Source organism: Pelobates fuscus, chromosome 4 (assembly GCF_036172605.1).
Source record: "Pelobates fuscus isolate aPelFus1 chromosome 4, aPelFus1.pri, whole genome shotgun sequence".
Classification (NCBI taxonomy): Eukaryota; Metazoa; Chordata; class Amphibia; order Anura; family Pelobatidae; genus Pelobates; species Pelobates fuscus.
Window position 1 is genome coordinate 206,860,854 of NC_086320.1, and position 16,388 is coordinate 206,877,241.

Below are 16,388 nucleotides of genomic sequence, written 5' to 3' on the forward strand. Positions count from 1 at the left end.
ATTTGTTTATTTATTTTTTATTTATTTTTTATGTGGCAGCTGGCTAGCAAGCGCTGGCTATCTACCCCAAAAATAACCCTTGCACTGCCAAGGATTTTAAACAGTTTGCCCACTAGCTGCTAGTGCTGTCTGTGGTAAAATCATTTTTCAGATGATCAATTAATTTTCAAAAAGCAGGTGAATAGTAATATGTGAATGTGCATCCTACCGGATGCCATTCAGGTGTTGAGAAATCTAAAATTCCGGCACTGTAAATTGGTTCAGATGTGGATATTAGTGATTTTCCAAAAGCATCCAAACAAATGTTACAGAATTGGTCAGACTCACCGCTTCCAGACTGCATTTGGCTTTAGTAACTGAAAATTGAGAATGCGGTCGGAATTTGGTCTATTTCACTGGATTTTGTCCATTATGTGAATAACCCTGTAAATATGTTTAAAGGATCTGTCATCTAATTAACAAAGTTACCAAATATAATGTTTTACACTATTGTGTCCTGTAAATTTAATTCTACTTATATATTATATAACATATATATTATTACTGATTAAAATAAATTGATTTGCTAATAATACATTTTTCTACACTAATTTGTGCATTCCAGATTAATTAAAAACTTGTATTGCAGGGGGTCCATGAATATATATTTTTTTATTTTATATATGAGATATGCAAAATACTGTTGTACAGATAAAAAATACCTCTAATACCCATAAATGATATAGTATATCATATAGATTATGTTTACGATACCAGTATAAATAAGATACATTCCATTTTGAAACTTTTACCACATGTTTTTTTTGTTTTTCTTTACAAACTAGAATAAATTTTGTGTGATGAGCCAATCTGCCTCTGTAATGCTAAAACGAATTATCCTAATATGATAGTCCCAACTATACTCACATATATCAATATACTATATAATATACAGTATTGTTTTCTAAATTCATTTTTTTTTTAATTCTGGATTATTTTTTTAAAACAATGTCATGCTTCTTGCATAGAAACCAAGGTACACTGTCTAAAGAATGTACTATGACAGAAAGACACATCTAAAAATATGGTTTTATATATTTGTTTTATATATATATATATATATATATATATATATATATATATATATATATATATATATATATATATATATATATATATATATATATATATATATATATATACACTTGATTACTTGATTAATATATATATATCCATGAGAGTGTACATCTTGAAAACCTATAAATATCATATTTGCCGGTACATTTGTCCCTATTTGGGAAGCCTCTAATTTTGCCCTTGACACTTAAATAGTTAAAAGAGGAGAATGAAAAGAATACATAAATAATGAGCTCCACTGGACACCTACTGATCCGATGTAACCTTGCAGAACACATTTTCCATAGAATTTAAATTTTAACCGCTTTAGTGCTGGTGTGTAAAGTTTAGATAGAACTCTTGTTTCACACAAGCCATATATCAATGTAACCATTTTAAACAATACATAAATAATATTATTATAATAATAATTAAAAAAAAAAAAAGGAAAACATTATTTTTACATTCAAGCCAATTGGTACACATAAAAAAGACACACAAAAAGCCTCCCTCCCCCACTCAGGGCTCATGTGGGGAAGCACTGACAGGGGGTTTACTTCTTCTCTTTTTGTTATGTAGGGGAGAGGTGGAAGAATAGCATGGGGTCTGAGGTCACGTGGTTCATTTATTTCTCCCCCCCCCTTTGCTTTTTCCCCTCCTCCTAGGCATCTCCATCTCTCCTCCTCCTCCTCCCATGCTCCACTCTATCCCTTTGTTGTTGCCAGAAGCCACACGTATTGCACCCATCTCATGGCTGGTGACAGGCAGCTCTCTGCTACAAACAGAACACTAGAAGGACAGTAACGGGGCTATCAGTGAGATCAGAAAAAAGGGAGGGACAATAGAGCAGGCGTCTGGGAGTGTGAAGGAGGACTGGCAGGGCACTGAGGATGGGTGACAGCCCCTTGTTCACTGGCAGTAAGTGAGATTCTGGGGGGAGGGAGTCCATACAGCTGCAGGCTAGCAAGGATACCCAGCTCTGCCTGCTGTATGAGTGTACATGGTGACTATTGGAAGACACTGTATCAATCCCAGTGTGACATACAGCCACACACACACAGGGATAAAGGAAGAGCAGCGACAAGCTGCAGGGAATGTACAAGGACAGCTCTGTGCTGAGGAGCCAAGGAAAGAGTCTTGTTGGTGCTCTCTGCTATTATTGATGCTCCTGGCCTGCTGGAGCCTGCTACCACCTTCACCCCTGCCTCACCAGCAGCATCCTGCTCCTCACCATGCTGGGAGAATTGTCCCCATCCCCTGCCTCCCGGCTGCTGGGTCCCCTGGCTCTCTGGTCCACGTCTTCTGTGATCTTCCTTCTGGCTCTGTCAGGCGCCCAGGCATCTAACCAACTGCCCAGCGAGTGCCAGAATGGGAAAGGCAAGGGCATCAACTGCTCAGGTAAGAGCTAAGAGGACCATTCATTCATGTACATCTCTGGATCTGTCCACTTTATGGGGATGGACTGGGTACCACTACTTACAGCTACATCCTGACATCTACATTAAATAGACTCATCACAAGAGACAATGTAAATACATTCACACGAAGCTGCTGCCCATCTTAATTGAATGCAATTTCCTCTACCTACCTGCCTATTCTTATTATTATTTTTAATATTATTTTATTATTTAAATAGTGCCAGCAAATTCCATAGCGCTGTACAATGGGTGGGTATCTATCTATCTATCTATCTTTATATCCATCTATCTAGCTATCTATCTCTGTGTACATAAGGAATTATAATTTTAGACATGATTGTTTTTTCTTAAATGTATTTCTGTTTCACACCCATGCAAATATGTACATGCATGTGTAATATAATAAATTTGCTGACATTGTGAACTAAGGGATGATGCTGCATCTATATGCATAATCTATTATTTCTATGTACACTTTTATTATCATACCTTGAAGCACATGTAGATTTGTTAAACCCTCCCATTCTTTAAACAAAGACTCCTGGGCTACCCCTGAACACGACACTATTGTTTTTAATGTTATTCTTGACACAGTGATGCTCTGAACAAAAGGATGCTCAGTCCTTATGTGCTGGTTACAATGTTGTGGGAAATGATCCATCAATGCCTGCTCGCTGGCAGGTGGATGGCAGTAGTGTTAATACAGAAGCCGCACCCCTTGTTGTGTTTTCCTGGGGGTCTCTCCGTGTTTTTGTGTCACTTTCTACATAACTCATGCGTTTGCAAGTAGCCAAATCAGCGCAGATTGTAACACGTGACCTGACCCTTAGGACTGGAATTGACACAGAAAGATGATTGTTCTGGGCAGATAAAATACATAAATAAATAATGACCAGCTGCTCCACTTATACACCAAATCCAATTTCATTCATTTGTTTCCACGTCTACGGTTCTTGTACCCATCTTCTTAAGATCTTCTTGATATTATTAGTGAAAGACTAATATTCCATTGGAGACATTTCCCGGATTCATTTTCCTTTTTTACTACTGAAATGTTGTCTTTGATTCGGTTGACATTAAACTCTTTCAGTCTGTTGTATGCTTGGCTTAATATGAAGTTTTGGCCATCCTCGCCTATTCATGTTGGGTTCATTTTTTCACCATCCCTCGAGGGACGCCACACAATAGCTCAATCATGGCTGCACATGGTAATAACTTGGAACTGAGTATTTCTTGCAAAGTCACAAAGCTATGCCGATTTTACATGCTGCACCTATTCTACACTGGAATATTTCAAAAGAGATTTACTTATCAAATTGGTCAAATTTTAGAGTGATCTGTGAAGGTAAATTCTAGTGAATGCTTCACAGGTTTCATTTTATATGTAAATAAATAATTATATTCAGAATGATTGCATCTGTGTTTTATCAGAGTATAATAGTGGTAATTACTAGTTGTTTAATATAAAATGTAAGGTAACCGCTACATATAAAAAAATGCACTTTATTATAATAACATTGTGTGTGAGATACATCGGGAAAGTAGCATATTTTTACCTTTGATTTATTCATTAACTTGTTCTATTGTTCACCGTGGATCCTTTTTTTTTTTTCCATAGGTTAATTAATTCCCCTCCTTCTCATTATACATACTACCTCGGTAGGCGTTCAGAATAACAATTGATTATATTCATTTATCTAAGTTTACAATAGGGCTTTTTTATTGGCTAAGAAATCTTTATGCAATCCTATTGTGAAAATCTGATTGATGTGTCCTATTTCCTCTTGTTATGTAATTAGTTTTGTAGAGAATAAGGTTAACAGGTTAGTGTTTTCCTGTTATTAACAGCTTGCTTTAACAAGTTATGTAGGTCATAAGTACACAAAGAAAGGCATATTATGGAAGATAAGTTAAAGGTATGGTAACAAGGAAAAATACAAGTGTATGGCATTATGTATATAAAAATAAATCAATTACCATAAATGCCACCATATAGAATAAGTGCTTATATAACGATCTACCAGTCTGTACTGGTTTTGATCTGTGATAATATAAATACATTTGATACAATTATTACTGATAGCTAATCAAATCAATCTTATAAGCACATGAAGGATAGGGAGCATTGAGTACAAAAAAAACATATTACGTTAACAGTTACAGATATTGTAATTTATAGTTATATATGCACTCAACTGAAGAACACATAATGACAAAATGTATTATTATTCATTATTCATTGGCTGATGAAAGCAGTTTTTAAAGATACAAGCTTAACCTACATGATATTTAAATACATACGGCCACTGTACTTTCTAACTTTCCTAGAATTCATGAACCATTCACGTTTTAGGTGGTGGTCCATAGATTGTGTAATCTTGCTATTTTAATCGAAACTTGCAAATCCAAGGACACTTTTAAACACACACAAACAAACCATAGAGATTATAAAGATTCCCGTCTATCTTCCAACAGCATTGCATTTATACATTTTGATACAAAAATAACATAAGAAGATATAATATGATGCGTGTCAACGAGGGTTAGTCACTGAGTAAGAAGTATTGGAGAATTGACATGCATTTGATACATAAAATTAAACATTGGCTAATGATAGTTGTTAAAAGGGCAGTCAACCTCATTTATAAAGGATCAGCAAAGCAAATCACGCTCTGTTGACTGCCAAATCATATATTTTTATGTCCTAAGCAGTAATGTTCAAAGAAAGACTGTAGAGGATCAATCTTATTCCCACAACCTACATGGGTTTAATGAATGAACCCAGTCAATTAGAATGACTAGAGCAATGGTGTGAGCATATGGGTGCTAGTATCAATATTTCACTTGGCACATATGTCCTCTCCAACAATATTTTACAAGGTAGGTTGCTGATTATTATTATTATTATTATTATTATTATTATTATGTTCTGCAGAGCTTTACCTATTGAGAAAGGGGATGATTAGCGGTGAAGAAGGCCCTTATCAAACAAGCTTACAATTTACAAGGCTTTAAGGTAGACGGATATATATCATTAGGTGTCTTGTCCAAGGACCATTACTGATGTTACCACAATGACAAAGGATGATAAAAGACGGATTGGAAGATATTTTACAAATTGTATAAGTAATCAAAATGTAATTAATATTTTAGATGGTTACCAACAATATGTTTCTTTAAAGATGTAATCACCGTATATAATGTTGTCAAATTCACTAAGCAGAAAGTTGTAGAGAGTTGAGAATCAAATTGCAAAATATAGGTTATGACAGCATAGCATGCATACAATAATTATTATTATTAGGTTTACCTCTGTTTCTTTTAGATGTAATTGAGCATGTTTGTTCTCCACTCAAAGCTAGATTATCTCATCTCAACGTACATGGTCAGTAGTCACCATTCCCCACCTCTCAGAGAGCCAAAAGGTCTCGTTCTGAACTTAGCCCCGCAGTGCAGGGCTTAGCTCATTGTCTTAGTGCAATACGATGACAATCTCAGCCAATGAGTTCTCAACCATGCTCAGCAGGGTTTAAATCTGGAGTGCTAACATAATCTCATTTAATGAGCTTCAGGCTCTCAGACTGGAAGAGGAGAGGTGGCAAGAGGCCCCTGGTGGTCCACAGGTGAATGGTTTGACAGTTTAAAATGGGGAGGGCACTTGGGCAAACCTGGCACAAATTACTGCTGCAGTGGAGTGTTCCTTTAACGTCACATAATATTGCACTTATGTCTTATAACTTCAATATAGCTAAATTGTAGTAGACACGTGCTCCTAAATCCATTATATATATATATAAGTGTGACTCCTAAACTCCAGTGTGAAACTGAGTGGCCTATTCAAAATATGGCTTACTGACTTACAATCAACTGACTTACAATAGTCTTGGCGAAAAATGATTTCAAGTGGAACCAAGATGGATGTTTCAAATTTATCAATATTTGTTCGGCATGCAAGCAAAAAATGTAACCAGACTTCATCTTACTATTGGGAAAGATCCATTGAGTGCAGATGAAGAGGTCACTGACATCTCCTGGTTCTTTGCACACTTTGAAAAATGCGCAGCCTGACACCCATAGACATGGGTGCCGTGCCATTTTACAATCTCAGGTGGAAACACAAGGGAACACGTGGGGGCAGGGCATGGCTTTAGAGAAAAAATTATATATTGAACAAGAAAATACATTAGTAAATATGCCAGTGTCTAAGGTGGAAAAATGTGCTCTCCTCCGGGTGTTGCCTGGGTTAACCAGGACAACTTGTAACAACGGATGTACAGCAAACATCTGGTTGCAATACAGATTAAATTGATCAGTATGGTAAAAGTAGAATCTCTCACCTCATTCTCATTTTCTACATTCATAAAATACATGCACATTTTAAATGGATCTTAATGTTTTCAGTAAATGTATACTGTACGCTGCTATTTTTGTGCTAGTGTTCTCTTAAACATTGAATTCACTGGAAATCATTGCTTGAAATCCATCCACTTTTAGTTAAATTTCAATGAGAGCTTAAAGGTAAATCAGCATGCCTTACAATTAAACTAAATATAGAATTTAACATTTTTGCATGTTTAGTGCACATATTAAAAGAATAGTCACCAAAACAACTTTAGCTTAATGAAACAGTTTTGGTAACAAAAAATTGCTGGGAACAATCCGGGTCCATTCATAATCAAGAACTGCTATACATGAAGTGTATGTGAGCACATGCCCTATAATTCACTAGAACAATAAATGGCTGCTAGACTCACAAGTGCAATACACCTGTAAATCGACTCCTATTTAACTGATTAATATAAATGAAAAACATAAACAGTATGTCATTTTTTAAAGTAAAATGGAAACCAGCCATAGCCATATTGTACATTGCGTATTCTGCAAATTCATGCTTGTCATCACTTACCGTTAAACATGGGAGACAATGGGAACAGGAAGGGGCAGGGTTTTTATTTTATATTGCGAAAACTATATACCACATTATACATAGCAATCACAATGATTATTTGATTGCTGCTCTAATAGCTCTAAATTAGCCAGACTATACAATTTTATATTTTATTTCTCAGTTTTTATTCCCTATGATTGGACAAAGTCCTTATTTACATCAAATTGTCCACCTACATCCCAACTTTTCCAAGCAGAATACATGTACAATTTCAGTGGTGATGGTTCTCAAAACAGTCTCCCCAGGGGTGATTAGCTAAAGTGAGACTTGAAGACAATTTAAATAGAATTACAAATTTAAGAAAAATTAGCCAAATTGAAAACCGAAGTGACATTTTCTAAATCTGCTATTTTGGCCTAAATTTTGAAATTAATTCTCACATTAGGAAATAACCCTATGGATGTTTTTAAGTTACAGCACAAATGACCCTGCAGCCAGCAGTACATTGCAGTCCATAATACCATAGTGCCTTAATACAAGATTGTTACATGAAGCATGAATTCTACTTCGAATTGGTTAGTTATGCAAATGTGCCCTTTGGGTAGATACACGGAGTGTTAGAATTCTTCTCTAGTAAATTAGATTTTAAGTGTTTTGAAAAAAAGACCAATCAGAGGTCAGTTATTATTGTGAGTGAATCATTACCACAACATACTAACACAATATGTTATATAATAAGAAGAAGCAAGCACAAAGTAAAATGTGCTTTTCATATTTTTAACTAAAAAAATATACAGGATTTCTACCAGTATATCATTAAACTTGCATTTTATTCTCTAGTTATGCTAAAGATAAATACGCCTTATTGTGTATATTTTGATTGGCAAGTGACACAAATAATGACATATTTTCTATTAAAGTGTGAAGCTTGACTGATTAAATGGCTTTATAATCACTTTTTAAAATACCTGAAAGAGAAATGTGCCCATATGGTCTTATCTCCCTGCTATCCCCATTAAAATGATTTGGAGGAACAACTGGCTTGGAGCACTATGTAATTATTGATTACTTGGTCAACTGAAGCTACATTATGTCAGATATTTGTCAGCAGCTGTCTTAGAGAGTAAAGGAAGGAATTGGGGCTTTGTAACAATTGGGTAAATGTTTGATCTTTTACTTTAATCATCTACTGATTGATTCGGTTGGCAACTGTTATGCTTATCACTATAAATGCATGAAGCAGGGGACCATCATGTTATATTAATATTCATTGTGGTTATACCACAGGTAACTTCTGACTGAAGGGTATCTTTTTTTTTCCTTCACCACTACTATTGTGTATGTATATATATATATACGTGTGTAGAGTTGTTGTGGGGAAAAAAGGGGCTGAAAACCCCATTCCACTTGAAGTAAGTGGATAGTTAATACATTGCTAAACACACATACACACACCAGTCAAGCCATAAGACTTGCATTTCCCACAGAAATCTCACATCAACAGTGCTCTCACTACTGCAAGGGATTCTGGGTAGGCATATGCAAATGAGCTCAACAAAGAACCACATTTTTGCCTCAATTCCACTTTGTTGAGCTCAGTTGCATATGCCTACCCAGAATCCCTTGCAGTAATCACTTGCACTATTCCAACATGGGCAGTTTCTATTTATTCATCTCTAGTAGGAGTAAGTTTGCTGTTATTTATAACAGGTTTATGCCTACATACATTTTCATGAATATATGGGCATATGTGTATATACAGTATAGAGAGAGAAGATACATTGTGGTGAAAGGAGTCATATATTAATATAATATAATGCCATCAAGGGGTTCTGGAGACATCGTAGTAAAGCATGAGATTGAAGGGCGACTAGTTTATAAATGTCTTCCAAATAACCAGATGGCAATATTTTCCCCGAATACATGCTTAGTTGTTATGTATCTTATAGATCACATGATAACAATAGATTAGTGTTAAGGTAGTGTAGGTGTTAAAGTTTAGTGTTGTTTGTTAGGTTATATCTGGGTTCAGAGGAAAGATTTACGGTAAGAATATCTGTGGGACGTTTCTGCCTGTGATAAAAGGGAGTCTGGGGTGGCAGCAACTTTTTTTTTAACATTAATAAAATTAGGGCCAGTGTCGATTCTGAGTGTAACTCCCACTCTAAGAGGTTTTACTATTAGAATTATAGCAGTTGGTGCTCGAGAGTGTAACTCCCACTGATCTCGGGCAGTCTAAGACATGATCAATTAAGGCCCCCAGACTTGCACGGAGGAGACCTGTGTATTATTTCCCATTCGTTACTGGAAAAATTGTGTAGATTATGTTAATATGCAGGCCATAGTTATACAATGTAATCTGTCTGTAGATACAATAGAACGCAGTAATTCCTGCTAAATATTCAGCACCTGTTGACTCATACCATATATATACTTTGTAGCTTCTAACAGTCTATTCTTCATTGAAGTTTCACCACCTGCATCTCTTGTATGCTGGTATATGCCATGTCAAACATGGGCCGCATGCAACCCACAATGAGTATATTTGTGGCCCAGGGCCAGACTGGCCTACCGGGATACCAGGAAATTTGCCCTGGGGCCGCTTTGTGCTGTGGCCTCCCGCGGGCCATGGCTAATCAAGGGGTCCTATGACCAACCAGCGGGCGCAAAACATTCTACCATTCCGGCCGCCAGATATACGAATACAGCGTATAGAGTCACATACGGTGGATGAGCGACGGCATTACAGCATGCAGAGCAGGCCAGCCACTCCCCCTTCCCTGCTGTTCGCAGTGCCAGAGGAGCATGTGGCCTGCTTGGGCAAAGAAGATCGTGCAGGGCTGGACTGGCTGACGGCTTAAGGTATGGGAAGAGAGGTTTGGGGGAACCTTCCTCTAGTGTAGTGTATTAATTGGGGGGGAAGGGGAAGGAGGGCAGTGTATTAGAGTAGTGGGAGTGAGGAAGGTGAGGCAGTGTATTAAATTGGGGGGAGGGAGGTGAGATAGTGTATTAAATTGGGGGGAGGGAGGTGGGACAGTGAATTAGAGTGAAGGGGCAGTGTATTAAATTGGGGGAAGTAAGGCGCCTAGTATTAGAGTGGTGGGAGGGGGGCAATGTGTTACATTGGGGGAAGCAGGGGGAGGGCAGTGTATTAAATTGGGGGAAGGGAGGTGAGGTAGTGTATTAAATTGGGGGGAGGGAGAAGGGACAGTGAATTAGAGTGAAGGGGCAGTGTATTAAATTGGGGGAAGGAAGGCGCCTAGTATTAGAGTGGTGGGAGGGGGGCAATGTGTTACATTGGGGGAAGCAGGGGGAGGGCAGTATATTAAATTGGGGGTTGGAGGGAGCACTGTATTAGTGTGGTGGGAGGGAGGTGGTTGAGTGTTAGAGTGGTGGGAGTGGGGGCAGTGTATTAAATTAGAGTTGTGGGAGTGAGGGCAGTGTATTAAATTAGAGTGGCAGGGCAGTGTATTAGAATGGAGGGCAGGGCCGCATGGGGCTGTGTATCAGAATGGGGTGGGGGGGCATAGTAAGTAACTTGAAGTGAAACTTTGAGTAAATTATGTATATGTACCCAGGATTACATATTGTTTGCCTAAGAATGATAAAGTAATTTTACTTTGCATTGGTATAGGTAAAACTCTTTTTTTTTTTTTTTTGCGGCCCACACAAACTTAAACTTTTTATTGCCCTTGCTAGCCTTTGAGTTTGAAAATACTTGTTGTAGAGTGTCTAATGTAAACTTCTTTTAAAGTATTTAGGGCTAGTACAGAGGGGTGGTCAAGGTGTACAGCACCAGACTCCTTCCTTTGTTTGACAAATACATATTAAACTGAAATGAACTTGAATAAACTACATTAAAGTAATTGGAAGCATCGTATAAGGAATGTATCTTCATAAAAACACTGTCCAATCAGAAGAACACTAAGACTAAAAGAGAGTACAAGTCAATGCTCAGACACTAAAACAGTTATATAGTGCCATTATAAGTGAAAGCGTTTAGTCCTTTCATATTGGAACAAAAAAAAAAACTGCACAGAATATATTCTATCAAACGCAATATGTAAGAATTAGTCAATATAGAAAAATATATATGGAAGAAAAATATGCAAGAAGTAGATGATTATATTCCCCATTAACCACTCTTTTACTTCAAATTTGTGTTTGTATTTTCATGAAAAAAGTCATTCTTGGGAAATGTTGTATAAAATGTATTATGCAAGTAATGATTTCCATTTATAGTGTGTATTGCTACTACTAGTATGGTAGCAATGTAATGCATAATAACATACTTTAGGCGGTTTTACAAATGCAGTCTACATGTAGTATGGAATAAATTAATCCAAGCTGTTTTATTCAACTGGGAATAGCAGTTTATTGAGAAGGAATTTAAAAAAGTTTAGACCAAAAAAACCTGATTATCAAGTCAGCTATTTCCCTGCTTGTTTGTTTGGGACTTGAAATTCCTTTGTCAGTTTTTCACAATTTTTAGTTTAGTGAACAACCCCGCAAAGTATATAGAATGAATTCATAAAAGCCAGGACAGGGATCATAGAAGATTAGGATGGGTTTCAGTTGAATGAACAGGAATGTTTTGAGGGATATCTTTTGAAGTTGAAAAAGTTTATGAACCAAGGCATGGTGGAGCAAATCAATTTATATACACCATTAATTTAGTAAAGATATATCCTACAAATACATAGACAATTGTTCAACCATGTGCCCCAGCTATTAAGAGCCACACTCATGCAAAAAAAAAAAAAATTCAAATTTAAATGTAAACATATAGTACATGAATGCAGGAACCGATAAATGGACATGTAAAAAATGGAAAGTCTGTGTTTAAATGTAACCCAGAATGGTGAATAGTGGAACCGTACAGGAATGCCCTTGCACAGTGTCCACCTCCAGTCCATGTCCTGTTTCAGTGTGCAGCAAACATATACGCAAGACAGCACTCTAAAGACAATATATTTACAAAGATTCCATTTGGGATTGAAACTGTGCCAGGTTTTCATTGGTGGAATAAAGCTCTTCTTGTTCTATCTTCCAGTCTTGCAGGTCATAGTTGTATAAGTTGAAAAGAGAGAAGCATCCATCAAGTTCAGCCTTTCTGTTTTTGCTGTTAATCCAAAAGAAGGGTTTTCCAATTTGCAACAAACTAGGCAAAAAATATTTCTTGAAGACAGAATGGCAATCAGATCTCTCCTGGGATCAAGAAGCTATTACCCCACAAATTGAAAATTATATACCGGAATATTGTGTTTTTGCAAGTATTTATCCAGTTGCTGTTTAAACATCTGTACAGACTCTGATAAAACCACCTATTCAAGCTGAGAATTCCACATCCTTATTGTTCTTATAGTAAAAAAAAAACCTTTTTATTGCTTTAGATTAAATCTCCTTTCCTCTAGTATAAATGTGTGACCTCATGTCCTATGTATAGTCCCATTTATGAATAGATTAACAGACAATGGTTTGTATTGACCCTGAATATATTTGTATAATCCTATCAAATCCCCTCTGAGGCACAGTTTTTGTAACCAAAATATTCCATTCCTTTTGTTATATTTGTAGCCTGCCTCTGCACTTAGGTGCCAAAATATACTCCTTTAACACAGAATTATTTATATTTTATTATATAAGTTTAATTTTATTCCCGAGTAGAGATGTCGCGAACATAAAATGTTCTGTTCACGAATGGCGAACGCGAATTTCCACAAATGTTAGCGAACGGGCGAACCGGGCGAACCGCCAGAGACTTCAATAGGCAGGCAAATTTTAAAACCCACAGGGACTCTTTCTGGCCACAATAGTGATGGAAAAGTTGTTTCAAGGGGACTAACACCTGGACTGTGGCATGCCGCAGGGGGATCCATGGCAAAACTCCCATGGAAAATTACATAGTTGATGCAGAGTCTGGTTTTAATCCATAAAGGGCATAAATCACCCAACATTCCTAAATTGTTTGGAATAACGTGCTTTAAATCATCAGGTATGATGTTGTATCGATCAGGTAGTGTAAGGGTTACGCCCGCTTCACAGTGACAGACCAAACTCCCCGTTTAACGCACCGCAAACAGTCCATTTGCACAACCGCAAACTCCCCATTTGCACAAGGTTGGATACCAAGCTAGCCATGTCCCGTTCCTTGTCCTCACTGATGTCATTGAAGGTCTCTTCCTCCACCCAGCCACGTACAACACCAAGGGTCCCCGAAAGGTGACAACAAGCCCCCTGTATTTTTTTTTTTAAATGTACACTACTGTTACACCAGATATGAGTTGCACTAATCAGATCAGATGAGTCGCCTAGCTATCGATTTCCCTAGACTAGCCTAGCTATCGATTTCCCTATTAAATCAGCAGCAGCTACACTGTCCCTCCTCTCACTAAGAATGCAGCTTCCGGGGGGCGGGGCCTAGCTATCATGGAGGAAAGACGCACTTCGTGTGAGCTCCCTCAATATCTCACTTTAAGCAGCTATCAACAAGCGAATTTCACCCCAGAAGGGGATGACCCAGCAATGTTGCTCCTACCTGACCGACCCGACATGCTTAATAGCGCTCAGCAACTCGACAGAGTCTTACTTACCTCTGCGTGGCAAGTGTGGCCTGGTGCTCACCGGGCGGGAGAGGCAGCCGATCTCCCGATCCTGGGATGCCGAGGAGCAGCTACTTCCCGGCAGGAGCTCCGTCACCCCCCCCCCCCCACGGACCGGTGGGGGTTATCCCGGTCCACCCCTGAGAGGCTGTCTGGAGCTAATGGATGCACAGAGCACAGCCGCCCAGGCTGACATGCTCATCTGCGACTCTTCCAATATGGCGGCAGCCGCGTGTCCTCCTGGTACCAGCAAAGCATGGCAGGATATTGAGTCTAAGCTGGACAGACTCTTTAATCAATTTTGGAAGCAAATAACAAGCAGGAAGCCCCAACAAGCTCCACCACAGCCCCAACAAGCTCCACCACAGCTAAGGGAAGCAGTCCCCATTAAAATCCACCAACGCAAAAGGCGTCGAAGACGGGACCGGAGGCACAAACAGAAATGCAGAGCCTGCCCCACGTCAAGCACTCGCCTCCACCTTAAGCCACCACAATCCCGCACCGGACGTGAAGCACCACCAGGACAGATCCGACCACCCGTCAAAACAAGCTTCCACCACCTCAAGCCGCGAACCCGGCACTCAGCCAGAGACTTGCCTTTGTTGTTCCAGGTATCAGGGACTCCCAGGGTCTGCACCTGGCGCCCAGAAGGGATCGGATGAGCACAAGCAGTAAACAGCAGCCTGCCAAGCATGTCCCACTATAGCCGATCCTCCACACCATGCCTTTGATCACATGAACTGCTCTCTGCACATTAACTAATCGTAAAATTAGCAAGCGTTTAAACATGTCATTATTTCACCTCCAAAAGAGTTTGTCATAGTTCCTTACATGCCTTTACCTTAACCGTTCATGTATTATGTTGTTCACTAGTCTCATCTCATGGGGTGACTCACACTTGATTTATAACTAGTGGTGGAGCTGCTGATATAAATACAAAGTTGATAACTTGCAAGCTACACCCTAAACATGATAGCCATCTTTCACAACAATGTACTGCTATATACTCATACCCTCAGTGCAACTAGCCATGATATACGCACGTTCAGCCTAGCATGCTCAAATATAACACACTTCTGTCTAAAAAAATAATAATAAAAAAAATAATAATAATAAAAAAAAGAATGCAGCTTCCGAATGAATCTAAAATGGATGCTGTCCAGGAGGTGGGAGGGTCTGGGAGGGAGGGTCTGCTGCTGATTGGTTGGAATGTGTCTGCTGACTGTGAGGTACAGGGTCAAAGTTTACTCAATGATGACGAATAGGGGGCGGACCGAACATCGCATATGTTCGCCGTCCGTGGCGAACGCGAACAAGCTATGTTCGCCAGGAACTATTCGCCAGCGAACCGTTCAAGGCATCTCTATTCCAGAGAATTAATGCCCCTTTTTAAACATGACAATATCTTACTGGGCTTAGCAACTGATGGTTGCCATTGCACATTGTTGCCTCGTTTGTTCTCTATAACAATTTCCAAATCCTTCTCATGTGTTGCTATCCCAAATTCACTATTGTTTAGGGCAGGTATAGGCAACCTTCAGCACTCTAGATGTTGTGGACTACATCCCCCATAATGCTCTTCCACCCATAATGCTGGCAAAGCATCATGGGAGATGTAGTTCAAAACATCTGGAGTGTCGAAGGTTGCCTATGCCTGGTTTAGGGTATAAATTGCTTGTGCATTCTTTACCCTGAATTGCATAACTTTTCACTCATCTACACTAAATTTCATCTGTTATTTGAGTTTCTATTTTAGTACTCAACAAAGTTTTACCAAAGCCCGGCAGCTCCGCAATCCAATTAGGAGTTCCAGAGAGTTTGTTGGTTGCTCCCGGTCAGATGCGCCATGCCTCTGTGAGTTTCCTGACAGTCTGTAATGACTCCTGGGCCGCTAGAAAAGGGTGCTGGGCTTTGAGGCACAATCTGTAGTGGTAAATGTGGTTGTTATAGGTTGTTTTAAAAGAAGGTTATGGTTGGGAGCAATGTACCAGTCCTGGGTGACCAGGTGGTCTGTCACAAAGATCATTTATAAATATGTTAAATACAAGTGTTTACTCCCTAAGGGCACCTCCAGTAACAGTAACTCAGACAGCCATCAGAGGTGCTTCCTGGGTCAGTGCTGCACTGACGTTCAACACTCTCATGGAGGCGCTGAACTTTCCCCATAGAAAGCTGATTCAATGCATCTCTATGAGGAGATGCTGATTGGCCAGTGCAGAGTTTGGCTCTGCCTCCTTGATGATCTTAGCCAGTCATCAGAATTGATGGTCTCAGCCAATCCAATGCTTTCCCGTAGAAAAGCATTTAAGTTGCTGAGATCGTCAATTCTGATGATCTCAGCAAGGAGGCAGATCGGCAGACCCACGCGGCTCTGGAATAAAGGTG

The 16,388-nt window shown here is 38.9% G+C and overlaps 1 protein-coding gene across 1 annotated transcript in view; it reads left to right on the forward strand.

Moving 5' to 3' along the window:
* Positions 1–1,798: 1,798 nt before the first annotated feature.
* The window catches only part of TMEFF1 (transmembrane protein with EGF like and two follistatin like domains 1), a 188,256-nt gene continuing 173,666 nt past the window's right edge, over positions 1,799–16,388 (forward strand). Inside the window, exon 1 of the mRNA XM_063451867.1 lies at positions 1,799–2,493. Within this exon, the coding sequence (XP_063307937.1) occupies positions 2,328–2,493 (166 nt within the window). The 5' untranslated portion in view covers positions 1,799–2,327. The remainder of the gene's footprint in view (positions 2,494–16,388) is intronic.